Source organism: Coturnix japonica, chromosome 4 (genome assembly GCF_054131305.1).
Source record: "Coturnix japonica strain WE chromosome 4, WE-NBRP24, whole genome shotgun sequence".
Classification (NCBI taxonomy): Eukaryota; Metazoa; Chordata; class Aves; order Galliformes; family Phasianidae; genus Coturnix; species Coturnix japonica.
Genome location: NC_140666.1, coordinates 36851829 through 36871423, shown reverse-complemented (window position 1 = coordinate 36871423; position 19595 = coordinate 36851829). Strand labels below are relative to the sequence as shown.

Genomic DNA, 19595 nt, shown 5'->3' with positions numbered 1-19595 from the left:
TCTGTGATTTTTCCCAGACTTTGCCAGAGATATTAAAGCAAACAAATAAAACCACAATACTTAGAAAGACTGAAATGCATAGAATTTCAAAATAATTTAAAATAAACAGACATTCAAAAAGCCTGTTAGCTGATAACAGTATTTTCTTGGTCCATCCTAAGAGAAGGAGATACACTTTTAAAGGCAATATATTCAATCTGACTATACTTTTCTCATTATGTTCTAAAGTATAATACTCTTTTCCCTTTGCTATAAAATGTAAACACACAAAGTATAAATACACAGAGGTCACACAGGCCTCCTTCCCTCTTTGAAGCAGATCTAGTGTGGGAGAGAAGCTGCTGCAGGCAGACCACTCCTGGCAACTTCACTGTTAGAAATTACAGCGAAAAGACAAATCTCCTCAAAAAAGTTGCAGCCTTCCAGTTCTAAAGAAGACATGAAGACAATGAGTTATGGAAAATGATACAGTATCATTTTGATGCATTTTCAGTTCTTTGCTTCCCTGCATTTTCAGAAGAGCCAGAAAGGCCAGCACAACTAATGTTTCAAATGTTGAAGTTGACCTCCAGTTTCTAAGGGCACGTGACTGAGTAGGCATATCAATAAACTGGTGCTAATCTGTGGTGTCTAGTGATTTTAGTAGGCAGAACTAAACCCAGCTTCCATATGCCATTAAAATACCTTTAATCCACTTACTCTCTATTCACTTTTTCTTGATCTGTGTGGCCATTATAATAACTACAAAATCATGAGCTTACTGCACCATTTAGTTTCATTTATAAGGTTAAAAAGAGCTTACACCTCTTAGAATATTTATCTCTTAGGACTTAAGCCACATCTGCTGCTGAATCATTTCCCAGTAGAAAAGAACTGTATCTGCTCAAGGTGTATGTGTGGGCAGCATCACACCCTAAGTCAACTAAGCCAACAAAACACACCATGTAGATAAAGCAATGCCAAAAGAAGTTTTGTCTAGCATGTACCATGCAGAGAGGCAGCACAACTGTAAGTAAAACTTGTGGCAGATGTTGTTTAGAGTAGATAAGACTTGACTTAGGCAGCCAATTTCAACACTGTTAACCTTTAAAAGAAATAATGATTTCATTGCTCAGACTGCTTAAGATAGAAAGAAAAGAAGGTGCTAGAAGTTTTCCAAAGCATTTTATTCTTCTTTTCTTTTTTTTTTTTTTTTAAACTAGGAATGATGGAGACACTGCATATCTTCCCAGCTCAGATCTTCAAATCTTAAACATCCAGTTCCAGAAATCAGCTAAGTCACAGAAGGACTTCTAAAGAAGCACCCAAACAAGGAGGCACTAGTAACATATCTTGTATAGATAAGTCATCTCAGTAACTGGCAGCTGCCACAGCAACAGCTATTTCTATTTTCAGTATTACCTCAAACACAGGGCTTAAAATAACACATATTTAGCTGAAAACAAAATAAATGTTAATACCTGGCTCCCTCATAATGCTTTTTACCCCAAAACCTCACAGTACAGTAAAGTCTTATTTTGCTGTGTGAACTCTGGGAAAAAATAAGACACAGAACAATTAATCCAGTGAAACCCCTGATCAAGGTATTTGAAGTAAGAGCTAAAAGCTTCTACTTTTCCAGTCACTTCTGCTCACAAACAAAACATAAATATGATAATGGAAATCCGTTCGCATTAAGAAGCACAGCTACTGCCAGGAAATATGCTTTCAGAAAACTAAGTTCACCTGTGAACCAGTATATTTATTGAGTATAAAACGCCAAAAGCTTACAGTATACAGAGGATATTCTTTAATTTGTAACCATTTTCAACCCCATGCTAAACACTAAGCCAAACAGATTATTTTAAAAACTGTTCAGAAATACCAAGATGTATGGAAACTTACCTTCTCATGGTTTTCTATGAGGATTTCAACAACGATATTCTGAAACTTCAGGTCCATGATAGCTGCTACAGTTTCTTCCTGAGGCCTCATTAAGGTTGGTCCAAATACCACCCCCAGATTTGCTACAGTCATTAGATTCCTCTTGGCATGCTTTGAAACACTTTCAGAAAAGAATTGAAGGAAAAAACAGGAAATAGGTTATGAAAAATTTCCATTACTGTTGGAAACTGCAGCCTACTTTACAAATGAAAACATTACATTTCCTTAATTCATCTTTTAGAAGTTTGTTTTCTGCAAAATTTCTTCAAATAAAGTCATACTGAACGCTGGAAAACAGAAAAACCATTCTTCTACTGGCAATTCTAAAACAAAAGCAGCCTCTTTCCGAACCTAAATATATAAAATGCACTTAGCCTTGGACCAGGGCAAGTGTGAAACCAACTTAAATTTGCTAACAGATCTCCACTATTCACTTTGCCAGAATTTGCAAAGAGAAAGTATAATGTTCACCTTTTCACTTCAATCAAACCCTCAACTGCTGGCAGGACCGCTAAAGTAAATACTTACATGGCTTCATTAACGGATTAGATTTCTGCCATTCCCTCCAAAGTATACACAGCATGAGTCAAACGTCTTGTCTGCTTTTGCATGTTTGGTTCTTGGTATTGTGTATGACAGCACTGAGACGGGCTTCAGCTCCAGCCACACTAACTAGGCTCTTTGCAGTTCAAGAAAGATAAGGACAAGGGTTCTGACAAGGCAGGAAAGCAGGTCATAACACTTACTTAGCTAAATGTTTCACCAAAATGTCCAGCATCTCTTTATTCTTTTCTGGGAGTTTATGAACCAAGAAGTGAACAGCATTTACTCGAGATTCAGGACTCCCGCTTTCTACAGGACAAAGAAACAAATAAGCTGCTCAGAACAAACAAACAAACAAAAGCAGAAAAAAAAAGCTACTTCCACTCCTGCATAGAAACATACTGCATACACTTTGCTTCAACTTACATATTCTACTTTATGCTCAAGCATTACTGATCACCCTCATCACAAGAGTTCAGTTTTGTTGGTACTATTTTGTTGGTGTTTTATGTTCTGTATAGTTAAATGACTTTTGCTTGTATGGATTTCACTAGTACACATATAAAAATAAGAATCTGTAAAAAATGGAAACAAACCACCTATCCACTTCTCAAGGTTATACTAAATCATAAAATTAAACCCAAACAGTGGTTTGTGAAAAGGGCAGAAGTATTTCTCTTGCATACAATATACTGAGTAAAAGGTATATAAACAGAAAAATTTAGCACCTACTGAGAATGCAAGAAGCTTTGATTGCTCATCAGGTCCCATTTTAATCTAAGGCAACATTAATTACTAAGCGTATTTCATATATAAAACACCCAACATATTTCTTCAGTGCATACTGCTGAAGATTTTTTGCCATTATTCCTTGCACACTGCAAATAAAGTGACGTTTTTCCATTCTTTTGCAGTGGACATCAGTGCATAGATTTCAAGATAAAAAGTTACCAAAACACAAAATGTTTAACTCTTGGTCAGCTAATCAAAGTTCGGACAGCCATAAGAACTTAAGCCTTCTTTAAAACAATAATACTTCATATACACTGAATACCTATTTTTAACCTCACTTTAACACAGATCTGCACTGTTGATTAGATTTACCTCCCTACTACATATACTCAGCCTCTGAAGAAAATTGTTTAGTATTTATTGTTTAGTATCTATACTGTTTAGAACACGTAACTTTGAATGATTTCTTCTTTGAAGGTGACTACAAAATAGAGAAGGGAAAACACGATGAGAAACTGCTGGCAAAGCTTCATAGATCAAGAAATTACTTACTTAATCCTTTCCAATCCTAGTGGGCAGACTTACCATTTAGGTAATACAATCTTGAATTTCGTTTAAGCACTTGGCTTCTGAAATATGGTTTGGCAATTAATTGCATGGGCTAATTCTCATTATGAATTAAAGACTACAAACAAACACAGTCTGCAGTCTTAAAAAGTCATTAAAGCAAACCGAAGAAGATAAAACAATTGTCTCAAAGTTTATTTTAATTTTGCTTTTTATGGTTTGCCAGAAGCGCTACGGGCTGGAAAGAAAATCATCTATATATCTGTTTGATACTTTGCCAAAAATTACTTATACTGTTTCTGTCAGTCCTCTTCCAAAAAATTCCATGTATATTAGATATAATACAGATGAACTACAAGTGCTGTTCTGTCTTTTCCAAGTTTGTGTTTGAATTGCCAATAGTGTAATCTGTCCTGTTCATTCCTTTCTTCCACTAATACATGAGGAACATTCAAGGCAGCCTGGATACAGACCTAACAAGGCACTGAAAGCAAGGGTCAGGCAGCTGTGCATTAAAGATTTAAATGAGCCTGAGTTAGTGTCTTTTCTTTTACCAAGCATTGTAAAATGGAAGAAAAAAAAAAAAGAAAAAAAATCTCAGTCCAAGTATATGTTCATTATTATATAATTAAGGTAATTAGTTAGACTGCATAACTGAAAAACTTACAAATAAAAGTGAAAAACATGCTATGCTATGCCTGTCACAAATTTGTCTGCTACCACATACACTGTACGTGACACACAGTACATCTGAACACACATTAAAGTTTCTATTTTGTTAAAAATTCTATGATTTCTGATTTCTGTACTTTTACTAGGTTGAAGAACTTCTTTCTGAAACTGCATTTGCACATCCTCCTAAAGCTACGACATTGCTATGAAAAAAGATTTCTATTTGAACTCCTGTCAAATATTTACTGGCAGGAATGATGAATTCTCCGTGCAACTCATAAGTCATCAGTGGCTCTGGAAGGCTTCTGTAAAACAAGAATAACATAGTAAATGTATTTACATTCCATTCTACCTGTATTTATTCTAAGCAGTAAACCTTTTTAAATATTCAGTAGTACAGTCATTGCACTGGAAGAAACACTGTTATGATGGCCCATGTTTTCAGTGATTCCTAGTGTGCACAGAAAACACAAAAGTCAGGAAAGGATGAAGAACATAAGACTAAATATACGCATTCATATCCCATGAGCTGAAGCGAAGCCTCCCATGTATTGTAAGCACCTCTCTAACATACAATGCTGAATGTATCAGTTTCACTGAATTACATATTATGTAATATGATGGAGGAGTCGCTGTCCCTGGCAGTGCTCAAAAGGCATCTGGATGAGGAGCTACAAGATATGGTTTAGTAGCTTGTGGTAGTAATGGTGATGGGAGGACAGCTGGACTAGGTGATCTTGTAGGTCCTTTCCAACATTGTGATTCTAAGATTCAATGATTCAACTTTTGTTGGGGTTTTAAAAATGCATCATAACCATAAAATAGTGCTCTGTTGTAAGTAAACTAAAACCATTAAATCTGCTGACCAGCAGCCATCTGCAAATAATACCAAAGCCTTTGCAAATGGAAAACTAAAACTGAGAACTTTAGTCATCAATATAAAATGCACTGAATAATGCAATTCAGATTTCAAACATGAGAGTTAAAACCTTGATTCATTAAGCTCACTTCAATGACGCTTATGAAATATTGGAATAAACACTTAGGCAGGAAATACCATAGGCAGGAAATACTTCATCAAATGCACACAATTTCTGATTCTTACATTTCCTAAAACCCTTATCTTCAAAATATTTCTTCAGCATTACTTGATAGTGGTTTCTATATTAAAACCAGAAAACTAATAATACTAAATTTACAACACATACAAGAAATATAGTAAAGTTCTTGGGCAATTTAGTAAAATATCTTGATCAGGAATCAGCCAAGCCATTTGAACAGAGAACAACTAAAATTCTTACTTCTAATATTCAGAATACTGTTAACATTTCATCTAGAAAACCAGGAGCAAGGTTGAGAAAAAAAAGAGAGAAAAACTCAAAATTTCATAAATGTTCCCATTTTCATTCTACTATATTCAAACACCAAAAGGCAGAAAACTTGCAATAATCTCAGCTTTCACAAAGTTTACTGACAATTCAGATCTCTGAACCACCACTGATGTTCCAATACATATAACATAACAACTTTTCACATTATCACAAATATTAGTTTTGCTAATTATTCTGCTCGCCCCAAGACAATCAGCAAACACAGTATTTGCAGAAAATGCACCACTGTTCATAAAAGAAAAAGAACATATGCTACGTTACCTGCTTTTCTTAACACACGGCATAAGAAAATAAAAACTTGATGGTATGAAAAAAAAAATGAGAGAGAAGCTCACCGCAGATATTGTTTCAAAGCACTAGTAATTGTCTTCACTTCCCAGTCTACAGAGTTTTCCAGGTCAACTTCATTGCAGGTTTTTGCATCTAGAAAATATTCAGAAATTGAAGAGAAATGTGAAAAAACTGATGCTAAATCAATGTCTTAAAAGAACAGGAACACATTAAACTTGATTGTGTATTTGCTCAAGTAGTATTTTTCATTTTATTCTATAATTAATAAAACATGATGAAAGTAGTGAGGGGTCCCATCCACTTCCCTCCCTCCCTTTAGACATTTATAAGCACTGATACAATCTCCTCTCAGTCTTCTTTTCTCTTGGGTCAACATTCCCAGGTCTCCCAGCTTTTTTCTCATACAGGAAATGCTCTAGACCCCTAGTCATCTTTACAGCTCTCAAGTGGCTTCTCCCTTTCCTTTCTTTTGCTGGGAAGTCCAGAATGGAATCGATCAGCTGAAGATTTTTTGAGGCATGATTATGTGTTTTGCAATGTTTTATCATTATAAAGAACAACAACAACAAAAGGTAAGTTTAAAAACAGGAAGTAATAGTTATTTGACAGTCATACACCAGCTACATACACTGGTATGTAGCCAAATTAGTGCAATATATTTTGTAACTTCAAGTGCTCAAGCATTATTATTATTGCATATTCCTGTTGGTTGCTGCAGTAAACTACAATGAGAGTGAATGACACAGATTATGTGTTAAACCATTCATACAACTCAAAATTCGTTTTTACTTTTCCTGCCTGACAAACGACAGACACATTTTTTAAAAAATCACATTAGGAGCCTTGATTAAAGGGGATGTCCTTTTACTGGACTAAATAATTCCATTCTAAAAGCTGCGCCAACCAATTATTTCTGTAACTGAATATTCTCCCTCATTATATCAATTATTTAAATCCTATATAAAATGCAAGTCAGATTACATTTCCAAACAAGACTGTTACTAGTCATTCAGCCACCACCCAAAATCCTCACAACTGTGTTAGAAAAACATTTATTTTTTCTCATTTTCACATGCTAGCTTCTGATTTCTAATTCTCTTTTTGGAGAAGAAAACCTTTCTACCAAATTCCTTAAATAACTGCAATAACATCAGGAACTAAAAAAAATTCTATAGGGATTTTGACATTAAACCACTATGTAATATCCTACCCTGTGTTTTTAAATAACTGCTTCATAATCATCAGCTCTCCTTTCCAGTCAAAGGAAATTTCCAATTACATAAAACTTGGTGATAATGAAACTGAGGTTGAAGAAGAAACAAAAACCCAAGTGCTTCACTTCCAAAACAAACATACTAAAAAAAAATAAAAATGTAAGCTATTGCTGAAATACTTCATTATCTCTTGGGCAATAAAATCTAATTTGGCTATGCTACCAACTCCAAACAAACCTTAGTTTGACTGCAGAAACTCATCAAAATTCATTAAAGGCTTCATTCTGATTCTTTTAGTTTGACAAGTTACTCTACATAACTCCCTACCCACACCCCCATATAGATATACACCTATGTAAATGTATACATGCACAACAATATATAATCTGACTATTCCTGTTCCCTTTTTCCCCATGTACATCCAAGACCACTGTACAATCTGGAACTTCAACCACAATTTCAGATCTTATTCCATTAGCTTTCATGCTGTTTGTTTGCATAGCAGCCACTGTGCACAACAAGGGAACTGTACACCTATAAAAATAACTAAGCATATTTATGGAACTGGTTTTGACAGACCAACTCTAAATTTCATGCAAATCTTCCTGACAATAAGGGAGCTTGAGTTTATAAAAATAGTTCACTAAAATAAGAAGTGGACCCTACTTTCATTTGGGGTGTGCCCACTGTAGGTATATATACATACTGTATATAAAATAATGAAGAATTCACTGTAATTGTTTTGAAAAAGCAGAGAAATTATAAGGTTTTCCTCTACGACGTGCAATGTCCAGCATTTTCCACGCAAGGCAGTATCAGAAATCAAAACTGAACTTATCAGTAGAAGCTTCAGTTTCTGAGTCACTTCACTATGAGCAATAGTCAGTATGAAAACTGATCTACCTAGCAGTCTGTACAAAACACATGTAGATATTTTATGTGAAATTAACATAACCACATCTATTACACAGATCACAGATGAAACAGGATTTGTCCCCCAGTGTTTTTCAGAAACCGAGCTTCCTAATGGCTCTGTAACTTAGTAGTAACTCTGTATCCCTGTTTCTAAGGCGGCATCAGATTAAAGCATCTTTTACCTGGAAATGTACTGAGCGCTTTATTTATCAAATGCCTTTGTCATTCAAATTTAGACAAGATTACTGTGGCAAATAATGCACGCTGCTCTGAAAGTAATGCCTCCTGTTTGTTTCCATGGAAACTATAACAGAAACAAAGAGCACAATAGCACTAGTTGAGCAAATACCCCAGTACTAAATACCACCACGAGCTAAGTATTTTCACCAGCAATGAACAAAAGCCTGCATGTTGTGCTTATAAAAATCTTCACCAGTGGAGATGACCCACTGTTTCACAGCTGCTGTGACAGTAGTGTTGCTACAAAAATCTTGGCTGTGCAATCCACCATTCATAAGCCCAAACAGATGGAAGACAGCACGTGCCAAATCTGGACTATACATTGGGTGTGGTAGGACTGTTCCAGCCAAGGTTGGCGATGTGCTCCACAGACTTCAAACTGCTACAGGGTGTAGAAGTTTGAGCCTTCAGTTTAGTTAGCATTGCAACGTAGAATGATCATTCCTTTCCTACCCAAAAAGTCAGGGCACATCACTTTACTTGCTGAGGGCTGCACCTTGAATTGATTCTTCAGTGGGGAATTCTTATGTCAGCACTCCATGGACTGTAGTAGTGACACTGTGTCTTGTAACTGGTGATGATGCAATCCAGGAAACTGCCACCTTCAGCCTCATACTGTTTCAATAGGTCCTGACAAACTTGCAGGTGGTGTTCTTTCTGTTCTTGTGTGAGCATGCATGAGACCCATCCAGAGCAAACTTTACGATATTCCAACATTACCATAATTGTTTCCAATGCACAGAAGCCAATATTCAGCTCTGTACACAGTTCCATATTCTTAATCTGCTAATGAGCCGATTGAGATGCTCTTCATTTCATGGTGTGACAGCTGTGCATGGCCATACAGAACATGGCTTGTCTTTCACGCCACCGTCGCCACTGCTCAAACATACTACCCACTGCGTCACTGTGCTCACATCCACTGTTTGGTCTCTATAAACTGTCAGTAGGTGTTGATGAATGTCAGTTGGTGCCACTGACACACACAAAAAACAATTCCATCCCAGCTGAAACTAAGACAGCTTCATACACACTTCCATGTCAGACATCATTTTGTCAGCCTGCCCCTCTGCTCCTCTATCACAGAACAAGAAAATGCAACAGAATACTGGCAAGAAGGTTCAATCTCTACTTCTGTACCACCAACAGCTGCCTCTACCACTGTGAGTCATCATAATGAAACAGGAGGCACTACTTCCAGAGCAGCCTTTGTAGAATAACATAGCACAATGCTGGTCACATACAACTCCAAGGACTAAGTTAATGGCAAAATCAAGTCTTTATGGGGACTTTTTATTGTTTGGGGTATTTTTGTTTTAAAGCAGAACTGTATTTTTAATTGGCAAACCTCATTGAGCCTCATTTTACACAGGACTTTGTTTCACTAAACTATACATGGAAAATCTGTGCATTCACAGAATTAGAAGAGCAGATTCCTAAACATACTGGTTGACCTTATACTCACTTGAATTTCAGTGTACTTTACCAAATTTTATAGAAAATACTCAGAGAAAGAGACAGAACTTACATGCTATTAATGCCCTTGGTTACCATTATGAAGACTTTTTTGCACTTCAGGTCTTTCAGACTGCGAAACTCATGGTCAGTGACAGGTATCTTAAAATACTTTGAAATATTATCAAATATTTTAAAATACAGAAAGTTAATATGAGGTTTTTATGATTCTGAACAGAGGTTTCATATAAAAGGGTGTCTAAGAGTATACCTGGAGACAAAGGATTAAAGATTAATCACTCATTTTAAATTCTCTGTACTACTGTATATCAAAAAGAAACCCTCTTTATTCTTCTCTGAGGACAGACAGATAAAGAGCACAGATAGGATCACTTTCAACAAATCATCAGAAAGAGAGCACCTGCTTGCACTCTAACTTTTTTTCTGTTCGGTATTTTGTCTTGTCTTGATACCACTGTATTCTTCCCACTTCAAATAACTATAGGAAACTTGGGAATGAGAAAAAAATGTTTCTAATTTAAAAAAATAACTAAAAACAGATGCTGGAATCCCCACTAAACTCTTCCAGCTGCTACTGAACCACTGGCAACCTAAGTCTATTTAATTTGGATTCGACTAATGGCAGAGAGGAAAAATTGTCTGCCAGACCTGCACGCCCAAAGAAAGCCAGTAAGTGCAAAAGTGAAAAACATGTCATAATATTATATGCATCTTACTGAGATTTTCTGAATGACAGCTAGTCTCTTTTCCTATGGTCAATGGATAAAAATGGTTACTGTTTATTGAGCTTAACTCCAACACAGATAAACGACCATGATAATCTGTTATATATCAGACATTGTTACTAATCTCAGTTCGTATTTTTTGTAAAACTACGTTATGCTGCAATACTCTAAAAATCTGGGCAGGTTTATGTGCACAAATGAAGAACTTTGGTGCACTGTTAATACTGATTAAAGTAAGATACGAGAAATTAATATTTAGCAAGGTCATTATGACAGATTGATATGATATACAGGCCCTCAAGCCTGATGTCTTATCGTTTCTGAAGAGACAGCCTGTTTGAGTGGAGAAAAAAAAAAAAAAGGAAAAGAAAAAGTCTTACAGGTGGCACTGAACTGACAGCAGCATATAATATAAAAGCGCTTTGTCATTCACATAATGTCTGGGGTAATGAAATGAATTCACTTTCTGGCTTCCTCCAGTTTGCAGTGCCAAAGAACACTGTGTTATCAGCACAGATGGAGCATGCATGGTTCTGGAGAAGAGCCTGGTGCAAACTGCAAACAAGCTTCTTTGCATACCAATGAATTCCTGAGAATCAGACCTTTGCTGTCAAGTGACAGGTTTGGAAGCTCTATAAAAATGAACTAATCCCAGTGGTCTTGTCTGACTGCATGTACTGTCAGTGCTCAGGACAAGAAATTGGGAAACACAGCACATCTTGCAGTCAAGGCTACTACTTGGGTGAGAGATACCAGGCAGATGAGGGATTTCATCCAGGTGCCAACACTATTTCTTACCCCCTTTAGGGAAGGCAGAGTAGCAAAAGAACTATCGTCGCTATAGTCACTGGGACTACTGATGCATCAAAATTTTCAGAAGGAAAAAAGTTTTGAGAATAATTTTATGAATCATAAACATTAAAAGCTAAACATAGCAAGATAGATATAACACAGTCTAAGATGTTAGCCACAAATAAGAGTCGCTCCACTTAACTTTATTAAAACAAATCCTCCCTCCATCTACCTCCCACCTTGGCACAGGCATAGTTATTACTAATACATATACTGTATTCCTCAACTTCAACCAAAGAACATCTCATCAGCAGGCTTAACCTAAATGCCTTATTTTGCACAATGATCAACTGAAGACACACATGAGCAACCATCTGTACACCTTAGGCAAGGGAGAAGGTTGAAAACATCAAACAATGAAGTAATAAGCTTCAAATGTTCTTCAACTTGGTGTTCTGAATTATCTGACCAGACCCTTAAACACAAGCCATTTTGAATCCATTTTACAGAATCACGGAATGGTGGGGTTGGAAATGACATTCTGAAACGATCTGCTGCAAGCCCTGCACCAGCAGGGATGCCTAGGGCAGGCTGCCCAGGCCCACATCCAGGCAGCTTCTGAAGATCTCCAAGGAGAAGACTCCACACCCTCTGGGAAACTTATGCCAGTGCTCATTCACCTGCACAGTAAAGAAGTACATCCGGACTTGCATTAGCCTTGCAAAAAGCCCGTGATTTACTCCTACGTACCCCTTAGTAGTTCTCCTAGTGTATGCCCACCAACTAATCTTGCATTCTGTGCTCAACCAGGGATGACCTTACAGTGCTATAAGGATAATTTTCATGGAGTAAAGCAAACTAGAGTTGGCCCACATAAAGAGCAACTACAGGAAGATGCTTTCAATTTTAAACACAGACAGTAAAACAAACATGAAATAAAATATGAAAAAAATGATCATAAAATAGAGGCATACCCATCAATAAACTCAGAAGTCTCTGGACCTTTGAACTCACCCCCACAACTCTGTACAATCCTTGGTCATTTATACCTATTGTGCAAAAGGAGAGAAAAAAAAAACAGCAGAAGATCAAACACAGCATTAACATCCAAATTTAGCTTTTTTTTTTTTCCCCAGGCAATAAATTATCCTAAAAAGTAAGAAAGGCTATATACTATCAATGCAGTCATGAGAACAACTTTATAAATAAAGCACTGCAAGAATCCTTTCACTCTTGTGCGTTTTTGAGGTACACTCTCATTATTTTTTGGAAGAGATTCTACTTCAGATACCAGGAATAGAAGCAAGCAAGAGCTAATCTTTCCTTGAAAAAAACAATGGCTGTTTTCAGATTTATAAATGATACTTTAGATGCATCAATGTCGACATTCTAATAATGCAAGAACCAGGCCAACAAATGATAAATTAACATTAATAATTTTGCTTTTTTCCCAAAACACATGCATGACAAAAAGTTGGGATAAAATAAACTTGAGCCTAATACGAGTCCCCAAAAACCAAGGCTTCTCAACTTTGTAAAGCTTTTATTTTCGGATTTGAGGTCTCATTCTAACCCACTGGGATTCAAGTATGAGTCAAGTTCAGAAGCACCACCTCAGATTACTGAGATGAGTACCTCTGGCTTTGCTAGGGATGAATACAGCAGCCATAAACAGCACTATGTTTTCAGCCCCTTGCTATCGTTCCATGTAAACAGTGGATCGTCTCCCTTTCATTTCTTTCCTCTCAAATACATTCACTTCTCTATTGTACTTCTTCACCTACTTTTCTTCATCATGCTCAGTATTATCCCAGGGAAATAAAAAATTTAATATACATTAAGGACATATGAGAGGATTAGAAGAGAAAGAGAGTGAAAAGCATGGCACCATGTCTTCCTGTCTGTTGTATATTTGCAGAGCCCGTATACTGGAAGGTAAATCATAACAGTCCTGAAGCTGACAAGATGTTTATGAGGCCACAAAACAAGTAGCAACCTACAATTACCACCATACTGTACTTCTATATTCAGATTGGCCTAAAAGAGTAGAAATGCCACAAAATACCTGTACTTTTACTGCAAGGAAATCTTCAAGTAACAGATTACATGCCATTGTTACTCAACATATATTTCAACAAAGGCAGACTTGCAGAGTATTCCCAGTTTAAACATCAAACTGCTTCAACCCAAAGAAGGAAAATTAAAACCAGTCATATGAGGAAAAGAGTTCTTCCTGAATAAGTAGTAAATGAAGTAAGTAAAAAGCACTAGTTCTTTAATAAACTATTGTCAGACACAATCATAATACAAAGCAAAAGTATGGTGTTGAGAAATTCATGTTTTCTTCATCCTCCCTCTTGCCTAGTCTTGCTACACTTTTTCCCTCTTCTCCTTCTCCCTCCTCTTCCTCACACAGCCGTCAAGATCTCTGAGATCTAGATGGACTCCTCACTGTTAGTAGTGCACAAATATCTGTCCCAGATAACAGAGGGAACCTGATGTGCTATGGCAGTAGCTGCAACTTCTCTCAGTTGTTCCACCTGTGCAAATAAGCCTTTTAATTTCTCCAGGATACCAGCACTGCTGCAACATTGCTGAGCCTTCAGCTAGATCTCAGAGCTGGTTCAAGTTAACACAGTAAGTCAGATCTTCAGTATTTCATCTGTGGTCACCAAAACCACAGCTCTAGAGTATGCTTATAGTTTAACTGTGTGAAAAGAAAGAACCACAAGAAAAAAAAAAAGAAAAAAAAAAGTTGTGGCCATAATGCTACTCTTCTCAGAATATGAAGTTATCAGTTTAGACAAGCAAGTTTTCCAGCAACCTCCAGAATAACTACGTGATGGTATTTTATACAAGCCTTGCAGACTGCCAGCACTGAGGGAAAATAAACACAGACTTTGGTCCATTTCAAACAAGGATGCACTAGGTATCTGTTCTGAGAGCAGCAAGTATGTCCAGGAACGTTCTGGTACAAAAGTAACAGTAAGCCTTTTAATTCATTGAAAAACTGCATCACACTTTTTTTGAAATGATGCCCACCACTGCTTTCCACAAAACAAGCCTTCTGCATCATATGCAAGAAATTAAAAAGCTGGAGATATCGTCATAGTCAAATTCACATCTTTAATTAAATTATTTCAGATGCTTTTTCATCATTTCCTGTGTTACCAACATTAAAAATCACAAGAACCAAACTGTGCTGACCCCAAACATCCACAACTTACATTTAATGTTTTAAAAATAATTAAGATCAAACCAGAGAAACTACTACTCAGTATTAAAAGACGCGATATGCAGAAGTCTCTGAAATTATGGCACATTGAAACTTAGACATTCCTCCAACAATAAGCATGAATCTGTGATAATTATTATCAGATAAGTGATCAGTTTCAAATTCATCAACCTGAAAAAGCATAGCTAATTGCTGACACCAAGACGTGCAAAGATAAATTAATATTTCAACATAGTCTTAAGTGATACCTTTAAACATACCATTAAAGGATGTTTTATTTAAAATACTAACCAAAAAAGTACCATTGAAGCAGTACTATTTCTAATTTAATCTGTACAATTCAGATTCTCAGCATACCAAAGGCTGATAATGCTTGGCATTTACTGAACACAATTGACAAGGTGACTCATTTCAAGGAACAGCTTACCACTGACTAAAATGCTGATGCTCTGTCCATGGGCTCAACTTGCCACTAATAGCAGCTCTGATCAGCACAGCTGTGCAGTGCAGTTTTCATTATATTTACACAGTCCAAAGATGCCTGTATCTCTGTTACCAGAATTCAGTATAGGTGCATGGTGAAACATGCTTAGAAAGTTAAGGTATTTTAAGTGAAAAAGTATTTACACTATTCTAAGGAAAACACGTCTGCAGGCAAGTTTACTGGATGGCTGCCATTCCATGTGTGCCTGACACAGGCTATTAACGGAGTTGCAGATTTAACTGTTTATTATCAGATTCCCCAGTGCAGAAACAGTCACACAAAAGACATTCTCAACTCAAGGTAATATCAGACTTGTCTTTTTACCTATAAAATGCTTTCTACTTCCTCCTCGGTATCTTCTATCTTTCTCATGGAGAGAAAAGAAATACAGCTCAATGCTGCCATCTGTCTCCACTGTTCAGATTGGCAGCTCCGGTAGGGCTAAAATCAAAGCAAATGGTACTACTCTCACACTTACCTACCACATGCTCACAAAATGCACAACCAACTACTTGTGCACAAAAACATGCACAATCTTTAATACTGGAGCAAACAGCTCTTCTGTGCTTCTTTAAAATTTTACTGCTGTTCCATTATTCTAAGTTCAGAATTATAAACAAAATGGAATAATCCCACAATCAGACACAAAACATGCATTCACATCCATCCAGAACTGTGCACCATATGTGACAGACAAGCTCAGCATAACATTGTCTTGATAGCTCAGCATCTTCTGTTAGGTAAAGCACAGCCACTGTTATTATCCAGAGATGCAAAAGAACTCTCAATCAAAAGCAAATGTATATTTTAATCAAGACACTATCTCTGATTTTTCTCTTCATTCAAAGGAAATCATTTTGTTCTTGGCTTTATAAAAGTGAATGTAACTGAGCAAAATTAACCAGCCATTGACAAGTTTATGTTCGATATCACTGTTATGCTCTTCTCTCTCTGAATACCAGACTTTCTTCTATGACAAGACTATTCTCAGTTTCCTCCCACACTAGACTGTCCTCTCTTTCCACCCACACCAACCTCACACCCATTATGATTAAAAGAGATAAAAACATGGCACACAAGTACAATCTCTGAAAAGGCATCTGTCCTGCTTTCTTCTGTTGAACATAACTTGTCTTTGATATGCTATCATTAAAGTAAAATAGTCAAGTAAAAATTGTTTTAAAAACAGAGGTACAAAATCTGCAGATCTGAAACACAGTTTTTCTTTACCACTGCACTACTCTTCAGTTGAACTCTTTTGGAGGTAAACGACTTGAGTATTCTCCTGACCCACTGTTTTTAGCTCAGCAGATATCAGAGAATTGCAGAAAACATAAACTGGTCCTCTGGGAATGCTTCAATTGGTCTCACATGTGAGGTAGCTCTGAAAGTAATACCTCCTATTTTATTATGTTGGTCAACAACATCAAAGGCAGATGCTGATGGTATGGCAATAGAGGCTGAACCTTCCCACCAATACTATCACATTTTGCTGCCATGCAACAGATGGCAGCAGTAGGGCAGTCTGACAAAATGACATCTGACATGGAAGGGTGTATAAAACAAAGGTGTGGAACTGAATTCCTCTATAAGGAAAGAAATGGCACCCACTGACATTTGCTGGCACTTGCTGAATATTCATGGGGACCTAACAGCAGATGTGATCACAGTGAGGTGGTGTGTAGTGCAGTTCAGCAGTGGCAACATAGTGGCTCGCCTCCACTGGTGCAGATTTTTACAAGTATGGCATGCAGGCTCCTGTCAATCTATGGCAAAAATGCACGGCTACTGGTGATGAGTATGTTGAGAAATAGTGTTTTGTATCTGAGAACTTGCTCTCTCAAGTGGTGTTATTCTGATCTTGCATTTGTTGTACTTTCCATGAAAATAAATAGGAGGCATCATTTTCAGAGCAATCTACATATGAAGTCAATATTTTTTTCTGCTGAACTTAGTTTTGTTTGTTTGCTCTTAAATGTAGTTGATGTTACATCTAGAATCTATAACTGAAAATCTTTGATACTCCTTGAAATTCTATGGATGAATCAACCTCATTCAACCAAAGATACGTGGACTGCTGAATCCTTGAAAGATAGCAGTAGCTCACCTAAATCCATTCTTGGAACCTTGGGAACTGAAATACTTTTGAATACTGACTTCCTTTTCCTTAAATATTCTCCACTGTACAAACAATAAACAATTCTTGAATACCGTCTGCATATAGATCTTTTTTCTTTGTCTCCAGTTTTGAAGCATACGTAACAGTAAGCCTAATGGTATCCTCTGGTGTAAGATTCTAACTCCAGGAAAAGTACTTTAATACTTTTAATCACTTGCCTCCTTAGCTTTTATCCTTCTCTCTTCGGTGTTTGAATAGATAAACTTCATTTGAAGACAACAAACAGAATACTAAAATTAATTTGTCTATTTCAACAACAAAGGAACAGTACATGAGTTCCCTTTAAGATTTAGGGTATTTTCTTAGTTGTTGTACACCAGTATTGGCTTCCTTTGTTAATGGAAATGATATTATCCCTTCAGACCACTTATTGAAAGCACATTTGTTGAAGGAAAACCATGCTTAAAAGGCTAGAACTGCACATAAAAGAGTTCCTGCACAGGCCAGTGTAATCTCTACCATGTAGTCTTACACAGAAATTTGCAAGGAAACTACATCACATGGTCTAAAAGCAGACCAACTACTCCACTCCTTCCATAAACAGAAACATTTAGTTGGGTTTATCATTACCTCGTGTTTCAACAGCACTGATGCACTTTTTGATGACTGTGAACCCTATCTTATCCAACTGTGCACCTAAAAGAAAAAAGAGTATGAAAAGTTTTAAAATGTTATTATAAAAATGCCATTCACTGAAAAATAAGACAGAACTTAATGACTAGTACTTCTCAGGCAAAACTGCAAATATTCTCAAACAGAAATACTTCATTTATTTTTCTAGAAAAACACCCCTTTTCTCTCCCTCATTTCCAGCTAGCCCGAGTAAAAGTATGTCCTGGTTGTAGTGGCTACACTGAATGTGTACAAAACAGCAGCCTTTGAAGAAGATCTCTAATTAGGTACATCTGTTGGCAGATGCAAAATGAAATTTAACAATACTTATTGCAATGCTGACAACATCTGAGAGAGTTAACCAAATGGGACAAGGAAGCACTTACGATGAAAAAACATAATCAACAGCACGTTTTTGCCTGAGCCCTATCCAAAGCCAAAGGAATTCCCACACTAAAGATACAAGACACATGTATATCATTTCACAGCAGTTCTGGATCTGACTACATAGAAGCAGCTGCATTAACAGAACAGCTGAGATGCAGCATTACTTTGTTGTTCCTATCTTCCTCTTTTTGTTCACACAAAAAAAGAAATTCATTTAAAAGCTTATACTGCAGAACAGCCCTTCCTGCAAACATCTGGCCTTCTTGCTTCTGGGGACCTGGTCTTGCACTACTATAATAAAAATATGAGGAAATATTTCTATTTATAAACACCAGGATCCAGCTTTATTTAACAATAATAATTAAACAAAGGAATAAATACTCTCATAATGCAAGAAGTATAGTTGTTTTCACTTATATACTTTGCTAACAGAAAAAAAGCTAACATTATTTAAAGAAAGCTCTCTTCTACTTCCACATTACATAGTTTACATTTTAAATACGTGCATTCAGTACTTTCTATGCTAACCTTTATTTTCAGATCCAATTCCTTTTAAAGTCATCTTTATGCACCCAAACTGATGTGTATACACAATCCAGACAAAGAAAATGTGATACACTCACAAATAAACACATTTTTGAGTCACTCAGACTATGAACTTAAATTGGCACACACTGTCTAGCTTATGTCCAATCCTCCAATTCCTGCATATGTACTAAACTGTGTTACTGTGAAAGCTCATTAACTACAAAATCTAAAAAGAATATTCAGAACTTGAGATTAAAAATACAATTTTTAATTAAGTTAGAACAACAGATGAATTCTGCCTTTGCTCACACTTCTCAGTAGTAAGTTGATAACAAAAATCACTAAGTAGTAATTCAGATACTTACTTCCCTCTTGTTTTGCATTTGCTTTATTCAAATTGATGAACAGCTGGGAAAGAAAGAGCAGAAAGACAAATTAGAGAATTTTATGAAATCAGAAACAAAACATTTCCTATCTTAATGCCCAGTAGGCACAGATATTGCTGTTTATAGGTAAGAAATAACACCATAGCGTAGGACAAAAGCTCCCTATTGCCTCAGAAATTAGAGACCTGGAGTTTTTAAGTAAGTTTTTCAAAAATTCTTAGCATATGTGATTCATAGAATCATAGAATGGCCTGGGTTGAAAAGAACCACAATTCCTGAGTGATTCCATTCCAGCTGCAGTTA

General features: G+C 36.5%; 1 protein-coding gene across 11 annotated transcripts in view; it reads right to left on the bottom strand.

Moving 5' to 3' along the window:
* The window catches only part of ARHGAP10 (Rho GTPase activating protein 10), a 127169-nt gene that overhangs the window by 50560 nt on the left and 57014 nt on the right, over positions 1 to 19595 (bottom strand). For 6 of the 11 annotated variants that reach the window (XM_085544971.1, XM_032444511.2, XM_015861093.3 and 3 more), the window contains 7 exons: positions 19272 to 19314; positions 17950 to 18015; positions 12456 to 12530; positions 6164 to 6251; positions 4684 to 4742; positions 2670 to 2775; positions 1885 to 2044 (listed from right to left, as the gene is read on the bottom strand). In XM_085544971.1, the coding sequence (XP_085401097.1) occupies positions 1885 to 2044; positions 2670 to 2775; positions 4684 to 4742; positions 6164 to 6251; positions 12456 to 12530; positions 17950 to 18015; positions 19272 to 19314 (597 nt within the window). Of the gene's footprint in view, positions 1 to 1884; positions 2045 to 2483; positions 2636 to 2669; positions 2776 to 4683; positions 4743 to 6163; positions 6252 to 11664; positions 12162 to 12455; positions 12531 to 17949; positions 18016 to 19271; positions 19315 to 19595 lie in introns of those variants that run through there. The other 5 variants (XR_014945290.1, XM_015861096.3, XM_085544974.1 and 2 more) reach the window with 5 other exon arrangements.